Source organism: Oryza sativa, chromosome 3 (assembly GCF_034140825.1).
Source record: "Oryza sativa Japonica Group chromosome 3, ASM3414082v1".
NCBI classification, from domain to species: Eukaryota; Viridiplantae; Streptophyta; class Magnoliopsida; order Poales; family Poaceae; genus Oryza; species Oryza sativa.
The window spans coordinates 26,858,836-26,872,303 of record NC_089037.1 but is presented as its reverse complement, the minus strand read 5'-3'; the positions used below and the strand labels follow the sequence as shown (position 1 = coordinate 26,872,303).

The 13,468-nt window shown below is 37.9% G+C and overlaps 1 protein-coding gene, 1 long non-coding RNA gene and 1 pseudogene across 2 annotated transcripts; all 3 read right to left on the bottom strand.

The window, feature by feature from the left end:
- Positions 1–439: 439 nt before the first annotated feature.
- LOC112938313 (dihydrolipoyl dehydrogenase 1, mitochondrial-like) lies at positions 440–1,470 on the bottom strand (annotated as a pseudogene).
- A 22-nt stretch (positions 1,471–1,492) lies between these two features.
- On the bottom strand, positions 1,493–5,352 carry LOC136355866 (uncharacterized). The gene is made up of 3 exons (XR_010740393.1): positions 5,011–5,352; positions 3,808–3,837; positions 1,493–1,701 (listed from the first exon to the last, which is right to left on the bottom strand). It is a non-coding gene; the product is annotated as an uncharacterized lncRNA (long non-coding RNA).
- A 4,591-nt stretch (positions 5,353–9,943) lies between these two features.
- On the bottom strand, positions 9,944–12,809 carry LOC4333637 (uncharacterized). Its single transcript, XM_015773925.3, has 2 exons — positions 12,638–12,809; positions 9,944–11,414 (listed from the first exon to the last, which is right to left on the bottom strand). The coding sequence occupies exon 2, from the start codon at positions 11,411–11,413 to the stop codon at positions 10,550–10,552; it is 864 nt and encodes a 287-aa protein (XP_015629411.1). The 5' UTR covers position 11,414; positions 12,638–12,809; the 3' UTR covers positions 9,944–10,549.
- Positions 12,810–13,468: the final 659 nt, after the last annotated feature.

Genomic DNA, 13,468 nt, shown 5'->3' with positions numbered 1-13,468 from the left:
GCCTAGTTGCGTATAGCTAAGCAGACCAGATAAGCTTCGGGAATCCTTGCGTCGGGCACACATGCATGCCCAATTTAAAAGAAAAAATAGTTTAAAGTGGTTTGCACGCATGCGTCACGTCAGCGCCCGATTTTTCCACTCCTCCATCAGGCGCCCGATCCTGAGTTGCGTCCGATAAGCTTCATCTCACTGAAAATTTCAGGTGGCGCGTAAAAAGGGGTTGATGAAGGGATGAAGTTTCTTTTTCTTTACTATGATATCCTTGCCTTGACTACGCCAGCTTGTTACGATATGCATGTGCCTGATGGCTTCCTATCTTCTTTCATATAGAGATATGAACAGATTACTGAACATCAAGCAGTACAGGGCAACAAAGCTACAGCCAGCAAACACTCAAGCAATAAGAATAACATAAATAATAAAACCAACACATAAGGAGTAAACAATTATTAAAGTTTATTTGTGAATCTTTATTCGTAGTAGACAAAAATCTGCCAGACATTCATATATAGGAAAGAAAGGACAGGTGGCCAAGACCACATCATGCTCAGATCTGCACGAGCCATGGAATGTTACCTCATCACTGCTTCTCAGCCATGACCTTGACCAGCTCTTCAGCATCATCAATCGCCTTCGAACACCTGTGTGCTAACAGGGAGGACTTCCCAACCTGGTAGGCCACTCCTGATGCCTTCACCTGTTCTTCTATCTTGCCAAAGGAGGCCACCTCTTGGTGTGCATACACCACACTGGGTACAGTTCATAATCTAAGTGACCTTTTCCTGCGATGAATTCAACACAGGCAATGGATCTTCTTCAGCTTTATGTGCAAGCATGGGTCCGGGTATAGCATCCCCAGTTGTGTGGACACGCTTAACATTTGTCATCAACAACGTCCAGAATACTCTGCTCTCCACCAGCTGCAGGCTCCACAGTTAACTTGACACAACTACCAGAGGCGTCAACCCCAACTACCATTGTCTTAAGCATGAATTTCATTTTCTGCTTCTCCAGCATATGCTTGAATGGCTTCCTAATTTGTCCATCCATTGATGGGACAATGTCAGAGGCAAATTCGACAACACTAACCTCAGACCTGGCCCGTTCCAGAAAGAACCGTCTCTAAACCTATGTATCCAGCTCCAACAATCACCAATTTCTTTGGTATTTCTGAAAGAAAAGAGCACCAGTAGGCAGTAGGTGACAATCTTTTTCTCATCTATTGTAACTTCAGGGAGAGATTTTACATCTGAACAAGTGGCAATCATTATATTCTTCCCTTTGAAGATTGTGCTACGTTACCGTGCAAGTCCACAGGTACTTCTGAAGGGTACAGGAACTTCCAAAAACCTCTGGCATACTCAACCTTGTTCTTTTTTAGCAGGCACATTGTCCTTTTGTGCCATCATGGCAGCCAAATCTATTTGATAATTTAATCCCATGGTGTGCAAAATAAGACTTTGCCTCACTATGAATGCAGTAAAGCCTGAAATCATGAAGAAGAATCCCAAGTCAGGTGCAATGCAATAGCAAGCCAAACAATGCATTTACAATTAGCAGGTCTCGAAATATACCCATCTTCCAACAGAGAAATCAAGTAATAATTTGGTAACTCAGCTGGGTTTCCATCAGCATTTTAGCAAGAACCTCGTGATGTATTTATCTGGCTTTACCAAGGTTTACAGGGAAATTTTGTTACACCTGGGTAAAAATACTATAAATACAAGAACAATACCGAATAAGGTGACCTCAAATCTTTATATGTTTCAATCAGCAGGTTGCCAGAAAAACTAAACAATTAAAATGACCTTCAAAATGGTAACCATGGCACAATCTAATGGATGTGCACAGTATTATCTACACTTGAACACTATTTAAAGAAAACACTTAACATAAAGATACTATTTGAGAAAAGATCACACATCATTTAGAAGAAAGAGCAAGAAAGTGTCAACTCTAAATGAGAGAAACTGAAACCATGTAACTATTGTGTAATTTTGTGATGTGCCTTCTTTTCAAGGATAATACAATTGATGTTTTTTATTCCAATCCATCCCCCACTTAGTGCAATTAAGGTATTTTCCTGCCTTCACGCTTTGCCACGTCACCCCTTCATTTCCATCCATTGGATTACTTTGATTGACGGCATCGGATTGCATGCCCGAGCATCTATTTCATTCATTACTGTCTCATACCCAGCAAATTAAACCCAGCCCAACTTTCCTACTTGGCCCAGCCCATCTCACTGGCTATCGTTTCACTTGCACTATCAGCGCAAAAGGTGTCCCCCCTGACCTGAAACGATTTGCTGCGCCCGCGCTATCAAATTCTGTAACAGCTAGGAGTTGAAGCGACAGCAATATAATATAGGCCATGGCCATTCATTTCCCTCAATATATATGCCTTTTCCTTTTCCTATCAAATATGAGGCCATGACCACCAACGTGCTCTCAGGCACTCCCAGACCAATCAATCTTCATCACAGGGAGAAAGAAGAGACAAGATGATGAGCTTCCACAGCTCAACTAGCCTCTCAGGATACGCCACCACAGGTTCAAATCAATATGTTTTAGTCTTATTAGTTCAATCAGGTTTCTTCATATATACTGGCCCTTCCAGTTATGTGTATATCCTATGGTGCTTTCATTGTCAGATCCTTTTTCTTCTTCTCAAGCAATTGAAGAATGCAGGAAACAAGATCATCTGTTGGTTCACTCATAGGCGAAGCATAATGGCTATATGAGGTGGTAAAACTCTTAAATTTGATGGAAATTTTTAGTTTGTCAAACTTCTTTGATATCTGAATTTTAATAGCGATCTTTATATGAATATGAATTATCATCTTTATCAGCTTTTTTTTCTATCTGTATTTGAATGACCATTTTATCTGGTGAAAGTGTCTATCTTACCTTTACTGAACACCTAAACACTTTATATTCATGTGCCACTGATAGAGATGTATTCCATCATGCCCATATTTCAGCTTGGTAATCTTTGAATTTTGAAAGTAGCCTGCTTTGCCTCCTGAGAGAGATGAAGACTGAACAAGTAACTGAAATATTGCATTCATGAGGCACAGATGTGGGGTAAATCCTTTTTTTTCCTTTTCAGTTCCGATGACTTACTTGAACAGGACCTTCTGCTAACATTCTTATAAAGTAGTTAGTGTTTAAGTTATGAATCCCCTGCTATGAATTGGTTTTGCTAACTCTGTTATTCGACTTGGGGAGCAATGTACTCCCTCCATTTCAACATGTAGAATAAGACGAATGGTCAAACATTGTGCGAAAAGTCAACAACGTCATACATTTTGAAAAGAAGGTAGTATATGATTTTGAATTATTATCGTTAGCCTAGTTCTCACAGCATCACTAAACATTTTTCTTTCCTATACCAAGACTGATCAATGCTAGATTTTCATATTTAGATTTTTTTTTCTATTGCCCACAGCAATATCTACACTGTCAGTTACCAAGATATATATATCATCCGATTCCACAACTGATTTTTTTAAATGTTGAACAAAACCATAACATTCACACCAAAAGGTTGTCCTAAAGCAATACACCGTTTTGCTTTCCCTACCCACTATTGTTCCATGAATTCCCACAGCAATGCGCAGGATAACTTCTAGTATATTATAAACAAGCGAGCATTGTATTGGATAAATATAATACTGCATTCCCCACCAACCTTTGAGGCCAATTATCTATCACTAGCTTCTAGGTTTATTAGAACACCAAAACAACGTTCCAACTTTTGTATTGTATTGGATAAGTTGAAGCCACGATATTTCTCCTGCCATACCTGTTCCAAGTGAGATATGAACCTTATCACCTAAACTGACACAGATGAGATCCATTAGTAAACTTCCCAGCAACATGCTCAATAATAAACAATTAAACATCCCTACGTCTACAAAGTCTCAACTATTTTAGCTAAGAGGAAGGATGCATTTATGCAGACTAGCAGTTTAATAACAGAAGAAATCACAAGATAAACAGTCAGTTTACTCAAAGAGGCTCCTATATAATTTTTTTAAAATTTGGTATGTTTGTCAAACACCTCATGTGGCTATCAGCAACATATACTAGCAGACCCCAAGGTTACCACACACTAATTGGATATGAGAGTTTAAAAACAACTTCTAACTGGAGTGTGAGAGCTAAATGGGGAAAATAAAAGAACTTCGAATTTGTTGTGCATTGCAATCAGAAATTTGTCTCCCAGAAATAACTCCATCCTATTTCTAACAAAATTTATCCCTCATTAGCATCCAGTTCAATCACATGATATGACAAAGTTAAACAATTGGGAGTTTGGTACCCAAGGCATTTGTCACCTCCCAGGTGAATCTATTAACTCAGTAAAATCTTTCTGGTAAAAGTGCGCATTACTACAACTACTATATATAGTAAATTGCAGACAACACTCCATGCTTATGAGTAGATCAAGTTATTTACCAGTCAATGGACTGGCTAAACTCTGTCTTTTCTGGGAATGCAATTAGCCAATTACACATTGGGTGTTTGGGACCCAAGGTTTGTATCACCTCTCAGGCTTCCACAAACAGCAGCAGAGAAAAAGAAACTGAAACTACACCCACAGTCCCACAATTAGTGCTACTCCAAACCACCCCTAGCGCAAGTTATCACCATGAAGAGTTAAGAAATTGCATAACCTAATGATCACAATAAGTAGAAACCATAACAGAATTCACATCTGCACACTAATAAATAGCTTGGTGAGAGGAGCCAAACGTGGCATTTAGATGGTCGAACTTTTCTTTACTAGTATTTCAGATGGACAATTAAAATGTGCAAACCGTCCCACTCTTCTACCCCTGTACCGCATCAAACAACACTACAGCTTACGCACCTGTACACCGCAAAATCCTAACCCCCAAGATTCGTTGTAAAGTGCTCAACACGGTCACGGATCGACGTGCTCGAATTTTTACCAATGGACATATAGATCGCGCACGGAGACGGCGAATGGAGAACGCAATACCTTGGAGGGGAATAGGGGATGCATCCAACGTTGAGGCAGGTGCCCCCGAGCTTGCACCTAATCTTGATGCGCGGTAACGTCGGCAGGGAGACACAGTTCGTGGTCCGCGTTGGACGAACGCATCGCCTCGCCAAGCGGGGTCCGTGTGGTCCGTGGACTGACAGATCTAGAGGATGGAAGGGCCGCGTTTGAGGGGAGGGAGGCGGGGGTGTGGAGGGTGGGGAGGCGGGGGTGTGGAGGGTGGAGAGGCGGCAGCCGGCAGGGCCGGGTCGCCGGGAAAGACATGCCCGGAGGATCTCGTCGCCTGGCCGCCGACCAGGAGGACGATGACAATGACGTCCCGCCGCCTCATTAAAAAAAAACAAAAACAAAACTTGGGTTTCATGTCGATCGTCCGTATTATTTGAAAAAAAAAATATAAAAAAAATTAAAAAGACAAGCCACGCATAAAGTATTAATCATATTTTATCATCTAATAACAATAAAAAGTACTAATTATAAAAAAAATTCATATAAGACGAACAGTCAAACGTTGGACATGGAAACTCAGGATTTGTCTTTTTTTTAGACGGAGGGAGTACTTCTCTACTGCTGCTAAAATGGGCCAAAGCCTGAGAATTTTGTTCCATCAATAGAGAATTTTGGTCGGTTTAACGCGAAACGGCTAATGAGCGATTGCTCGTCTGGCAATGGGTAGCGATCAATTTGCTCCCCCCCCCCTCCCCCTCCCCCCCTCCCCCTCCCTCCCTCCACCTGGTTTTTTTGGCACCGTATTACTTTTCTATTTTAGTAAATTTATGCACTAAAGTTTATACACATCAAGTTTACACATCTAAAGTTCAGAGACCCAAAGTTTATAAGTCAAAAGTTTATATATCCGATTCAAATTTGAATTTGAATTCAAATATTTTTTATATATAGTATTTCTATACATCCAAAGTTTATACACCTAAAGTTTATAAGTCAAAAGTTTATATATCCGATTTAAATTTGAATTTGAATTCAAATAATAGTTTATAAACCCAAAGTTTATAAGTAAAAAGTTTACATAGTTTCAAATTTGAATTTAAATTCAAATATTAGTTTATAGACCCAAAGTTTATAGGTCAAAAGTTTACATACCCGTTTCAAATTTGAATTTAAATTTAAATTTAAATATTAGTTTATAGACCCAAAGTTTACATACCCGTTTCAAATTTGAATTTGAATTCAAATATTTATGGTGTAGTAGGAAGAGAAGATGGAGAGATAAAATAGTAAGGGGGAGGGGCGGGTGATCGCTAGGAAGGGGAGAGAGCGATCACCCGCCCATTAGGATTACCCGGTTTAACGTGCCACGGCAACGAAAGTCATATCGGTTTTAATATAGTTAGAGCGATTGATCGATATATACTTCCCGTTTAGGTTGATGGTTACGAAATACGAAATTCGGCTAATAGTTGAGGGGGTTACATTGGACTTTGTTTCATTCCAGCCTAACAAGAACTGTAGAATGAAAACCTTGGCCCAACCCAAACACAAATAGTCTTGCGCAAGACTGTGATTATTATTAGTTTGTTATCTATCTATCTATCTATCTATCTATCTATCTATCTATCTATCTATCTATCTATCTATCTATCTATCTATCTATCTATCTATCTATTATTATTATTATTATTATTATTATTATTATTATTATTATTATTATTATTATTATTATTATTATTATTATTATTATTATTATTATTATTATTATTATTATTATTATTATTATTATTATATACTAAAAGTCCATGAAACTTACTACAAACGCTCTCAAGCCGCCACATGATGCTCCTAAAAACACTCCTAAGTCGTAAAAACACTCCTAAGTCGCCACATGGTACTTTAAAAATCATAGAAAATCTAAGAAAAAAACAAAATATCTAGCCATTGATTTTCATTTAATCTGGTGGGACCATTATTTTTAACCATTAGATCTATCTTCTAAATTAACAATCTAATTTATATTATATCTCCAAAGATCTACATCGTTCCATATTTGTACGTGAGTACGTGCATTTGTATCCCGAAACCCACACCCGACCAAAAAAAATTGTACGTGTACTTCTCTTTCCTTTTTTTTTATTTCTCACTTAGTCGAAAAACCAATCTAATAATCAGCACATCTTAACTATAATTTAAGTTGTAAAAATAAAAATATATGTTATTTCAAGTTATGTTCAAATAAAAAATATATCTCATGAAAACATCCATGAAAAATATAAATAAATTAAAATTATAAATATATTACTTAACAACATGTATAATTATTATATACTAAAAGTCCATTAATCTTCCTACAAACGCTCTCAAGCCATCATGTGGCACTTTAAAAATCATAGAAAATCTAAGAAAAAAACAAAACATCTAGCCATTGATTTTCATTTAATCTGGTGGGACCATTATTTTTAACCATTAGATCTATCTTCTAAATTAACAATCAAATTTATATTACTAGGTGAAACCCCACGCATTGCTGCGGAAATTTAGTATGATAACAATAAAAAAAAATAACATATAAGATAGCTAGATAACATCAGATTAAGTAAATTAATGTGGTTTATGATAATTTAAATTTAAATAGTATGTAGAATGGTGATTCAAACTTAAAAAGTAAGCTGGTATGACTTTATGGAAGAAGAAAAGTAGGGAGATATACTAATCATCAAAAGACTAAAAACAATTGATGTGATATGACTTAATTAGAGAAAAAAAGAGAAAGATAATTTGGACCATAGATTAATCATTTAAGCACTAACTAAGTGAGGATGAACTATATACTTTATATCATAAAACATAATAAAGATATACATTGAAACATTATGTGAATTATGTTGAATGATAATTTAACATGTTTGTATTTTAAAAGCTCTTAAATTATAAAAACTATAAATATATAGCATGTTTGCATGATATTTAAATGTGATGAGTGTTAGTGGATGATGATATGACATCTTGTTAATTAGTGGATGATGATGTGGCATCTTGTTAGTAGATGATGATGTGACATCTTTGCATGTCAAACTTAAGAAGTTAGTGGAGGATAACATTATAGTAAGATAGGATATCTCCAAAGATTTACATCGTTCCATATCTGTATGTGAGTACGTACATTTGTATCCCGAAACCCACACCCGACAAAAAAAAATTGTACTTGTACTTCTCTTTCCTTTTTTTTATTTCTCGGTTAGTCGAAAAACCAATCTAATAATCAGCACATCTTAACTATAATTTAAGTTGTAAAAATAAAAATATATGTTATTTCAAGTTATGTTCAAATAAAAAATATATCTCATGAAAACATCCATGAAAAATATAAATAAATTAAAATTATAGATATATCACTTAACAACATATATAATTATATTAGATTTTTATTTTTAAAAATAAAACAACTTCGACTGTGTGTAGCATTCTCAAAATTTACTCAATACCTACTAGAAAAAAATATTGATGTGTTAAAATGACACTACTAAATTTATCTTGAATATTTTCTTCTTCATATATTGCTAGAAAATTAATGATGAAATATATTCTTTTGATACCGTGTCGATGCCTTTTATCTCCTACATAGGCCTTCAATCGATCTGGCTGACTTTATCTAGGGCACACAAAATGATACATGTCATAAAAAATATTAATCAAGTATTAAGTATTACAAAATTGAAAATAGGTTTATTTGATTTTTTAAAAATACTTTTGTATAGAAAGTATTTAGAAAACACGCATCGTTTAGTTCAGGAAACTTTTGTAGTTCGGGAAACATGCTCATCTTAAATAACAAAGTAGCCAATCAGATAAGCACTTTAGAAGTCAACCTTACGTACTAAAACACTTAATATGTAGTATATAATATACTTTGTCAATCAGGAACAAGCCAAATATATCAATTTTATGTTTCCACTAATCCCATGTATATAAGTTATATATAGAAACCACTATCCATTAATCGCCAAGTCATAATGGTTATGAGGCATCCATGCATTGTGCAACTAATAATTAGCTGATAACCAATAAGCACGTGTGTTATGAGGCATCTACTTCTGGTGAGGTTATCGAAGAAGCCACGCCGCTGCAGTGCTGCTTCACACCATCCCACCAAATCTCTTCAAAGTATTTATTTTAATAATGGTATAAAATGGAATTGTGAGCACTCATATAAATGTATGCACATCCAAATTATAAATACAATTACACACCTAACATATCAGAGAAAAATATTTATCAAAAAAGGAAAAAGTACATTCGTACATGAGACTACTATTCGCTAGAAAAAACATACATACTTACGATAAAAAATATCACATGGAACCACATTATATCACTTTTAATTATGACATTCTCATCTAAATAGTGTTGATAATTAGCACAAATAATTTTGATAATATAGATTATTCCATCGTATATTACCCCTGAATATGCATAGATGAATCGGATGTATAATGAAAGAAAAAACAAACACATATTAACTCATATTTTTGCAAAGAATGATGATAGGCGAGTTCATATGTAACCGGGATATAAATATTTCTTTAATTATTATTAATCAATTTTCTTATAAAATATGGTGAGATATGACTTATTTTAGTATTCTTTTTATAAACAATAAATAAATTTCCCGCGCATCTGCGCGGGTTTTTTTTTCTAGTTACTGTATAAAAGAGGCAGCTGCCCCCACGATATATAGTTGTGCTTAACCAAATCAAATCTGACAGTTTGCCAGATAACTTTTACCTACTTCGCAGCATTTAGGGGCATAATGTTCAGCATCGACAAATTTCAATAAGCTGCAGAAGAACAAAGTGCACACTGCGCACAGGACAATTTGTTCTGGATTTGACATACAATAAGTTCAGAACTCAGAATATATCGCAGTTGGACATACAGTTGTGTTGTGAAGAGAATTCAATGCCAAGTGAATTGTTCAAATATTCATGTCGAAATAAGAGTACAACTCTAGAGTTGCAACACAGTGAAAAGTGGAGATCCAATGCATAAGAGAGATATATCAAGAGGAAAATGTGGGTACCATTGTACCATCTCTCTCTGGGGTATCATTGTACCCATCAGAATTAACAAAGATAGTGAAAACTGAGCATCTGATTACAAAAGAGGAAAATATCCAGAGTTGAATAAGGATGTACCATCTACTATACTGTGGTTTTTTGGGATGTATCAGCAGGAAAAAGAGACCTAGTATAAGGAATACAACTAACATGAAGTTTCTGCAGCATCAGCATTCGATAAAAAAACATTCTGAACTGCAGCTGTATCACATTCATAGGGACAAAAAGGAGGCATATGCCAAGGCAGACAACGCTCCCGTTGATCCAGGCAAATAGGTATGCACCAGCTGACCGGCCTAACAGTAATCACAGGTACCTCCAGGTAGACACTTTCTTGTCCTTGAAAATCAATAGCTTCAGAACCAAAGCTGTAAATCAGTACTTTGACTGCATTAGAAGAATCAGAGAGCTGTTTTGTTGTCGATGCAACTCACTTATGAACACTCTCATTAACGCAAATTCTGTGATAGAATTTTGCGCGTGTATAGGAATTCGTAAATGTCGTCATGGCTTATAGCATATCCCTTTCCTTCAATCCGGCCATGATAAACTGCAAGGATATCACCAGCATGATTGAGTATAGGTGAGCCAGATGCTCCCTTTTCAACATTGATCTTTAGCTCTATAAATTGCATATTATAGCCTTTATCTCTTTCTGTTGTCAGTTGGTTGAATAAGCGGCATTGATTTGAAACTTGCCCAATGACAACAGTATCAGGCCTATTAGGTGGCCAGGAGATCATGACCACATCATTTGGTGCTGAGGATGGATTTTCTGCGAGCTTTAATGACTGATGAGGTAAGCGACATCTTTGAGCATACTGGGTGGCATAGAGTGTGGACAAATTGAACTGAAGCAACATAAGATCCTTACGCTGATCAATTTTCAAAACAGTTGCTACAGTGTAATTCCGCTTATCACGCTCAGATTCATACAAGTCAGGATGGATAGTCTTCATGTGATCTTCATTGTGCTTGCAGAGGATGAGAAACTTGAACCACCTGTTGGCCTGCTCCTTACTCAGTACAATATTGGCTGAATAGAAATCCTCGAGGATATGAGCACAGGTCAAAATGTATCCAAAATTCTCATCCTGATAAATCATAGATCCAGTAGCAAAGAAGGGCTCCTTAATTGTGCCTTCTGCTTCAGATGGTTTCATATGGAATTTATTCTGCAGGTGCTCCACTATCTTAGCATGGCAGTGAGGCACTCTAACCATTTTCACAAAGAATATTGATTCCCTCTTCTCTGCATGCACCAGTTGATGGGCAATATGGGAGAACCGGTTGGGCATGTCTGGAGCTGCCATCCTAAATGTGGTAGTTCATGCATGTTATACATCATATAACACAAAACATATGTAATTCTTGAGAAAAAAAAAACAAAGTACATAACAAACAAGTACGGAATATATTAAGAAGATATTCTCAAGATTACAAGTTGTGTGTAAGCAATATATACAATTTTAGGAATCAAAATGTTTCTCTGCGAACAAGCAAAAGGCTTACGTGTCATTATATTAGCAAGAGAGCAAATGAGTTTACACCCGGCATCCTACTGGCAGCAGGCGCCAAAGGAGAGGAAAAGAAAAGAGGATTACACTTAGGTAGACTTAGAAAAAACAACTAAGACTCCGGAATGATGGAATCAAGCATATGCCTAAGAAGGCCCTGATACCACAATATTGAAGGTAATTCTTAAAACCATTAACCTTGGCTACGCATGACCACCAAATTCTTATGAGGAATAAATATGTTAAGACAAATAACCAAATATGCTTAAGATTGATACAAGTTTGTACCACTGACAGATGCATGCTTTAATAATATACCACCATTCAATGATCCTTGTAAACAAACATACCATCAGCCCAGAGAAAAACTAGAATACCAGGCATCAACAGATTACTCTGTTAAAAAATGTCACTCCTGCCTACATATCTGGAGACTAATTGCCACAATGCCACTGTCTGGAGACAAGCAGTCTAGGAATCCGAGGGCCCAACGAATTGTGTTTAAAAGAGTATAAATTAAAGTCCACTCTGCCTACACATCAAGAGGCAAGCACTAAACTATTCCACATTCCAGAAGTAACTGCGTGTTCCTGCGATCAAAGTGGTAATCTAACTAGAAGCAACCAGATTCTAACAAGGACTCCATTTAAGAGGCGAACCACACACAGATGTATCCCTCTTTCAACAATCCGAACCAAACAAACTAATTAGCACGAGCCCTAGATTCAGGGCGCTAGAAGCAACCAGATTCTAACAAGGACTCCATTTAAGAGGCGAACCACACAGATGTATCTCTCTTTCAACAATCCGAACCAAACAAACTAATTAGCACGAGCCCTAGATTCAGGGCGCGGTCGCATCAGCGCAGAACCGATCCCGCGACAGCAAAATCGACCCGCGCCCCCACGCAATGTGTGAACTGAATCCCCGTCACGGGTACACCCCCACAACCCCGCAACCGCAAGCAAGCACTCGTAGGGCACGTCGGCTAAGCATGCAGGGTTAGAGAAGAGAGCTCACCCGCAGGAACCACGGCGCCGGCGATACCTCGTTCCCCTCGCTAACAACCGCCGCGGAGAAACCCGAGCGGAGAGAGCAGGAGGCGGTGGCGGCGGGGAGCAGAAGCGAGAAAAGAAGCGGACGCCGGAGAGGACTTGCAGAGGAGGACGAACCGACAAGACTCCCAGACTTTAGAGGGTAGTTAGAGCAGTGGCGGATTAATCTCTGTTGCACTCGCTGATATGTGGGCCATGTTGCCAATGGTCGCCGTTTCGAACCGGCCATCGGAGCATGGAAAGTTCTACGGGGCCTCCCATCTCATGGTCTCCCTATATATGGCCAAACGGGCCGCCCAGGCCATGCCTGGGCCGATGTCAGTCGGGCCATGTCGTGCTAACCCACGGGCTGCATATATGGCCCAGACACAGTACAATAAGATTCGGGTCGTGCCCGGCCAGCCTAAAGACACGACCGCACATCGTGCTTCTTCCTAAAATAAGTCTATTGTTTGTCCCTCAACTCTTTGGAATGTGTCTTATATGGCTAGAAATAAGTCTATTTTTTATTCCTCTTTTTTTTTGCTTTGCCTTATATGGTTTATTAAGTATATTTTGGATCCCTCTAGTATTTTTTTATCGTGCCATGCCTCGGGTTAGGCATGACCTAACTGTCGGGCCGTGCCGGCACAGGCTTGACACTAGTTGGGCTATGCCATGCTTGGGCCGGGGCCAAATGGCCGTGCTTTGGGCGGGGCTATCGGGCCTCGGGTCATATGGCCATCTATTGTCTACTTCGTTGCGCGCACGTGGGACCATGTTGCCAGTGGTCGCCCATATAGTAATGCATACTACA

What these genes read in the sequence shown, in the direction of transcription:
- LOC4333637 (XM_015773925.3), bottom strand. Translation starts at nt 11,413, where the DNA reads ATGGCAGCTCCAGACATGCCCAACCGGTTCTCCCATATTGCCCATCAA.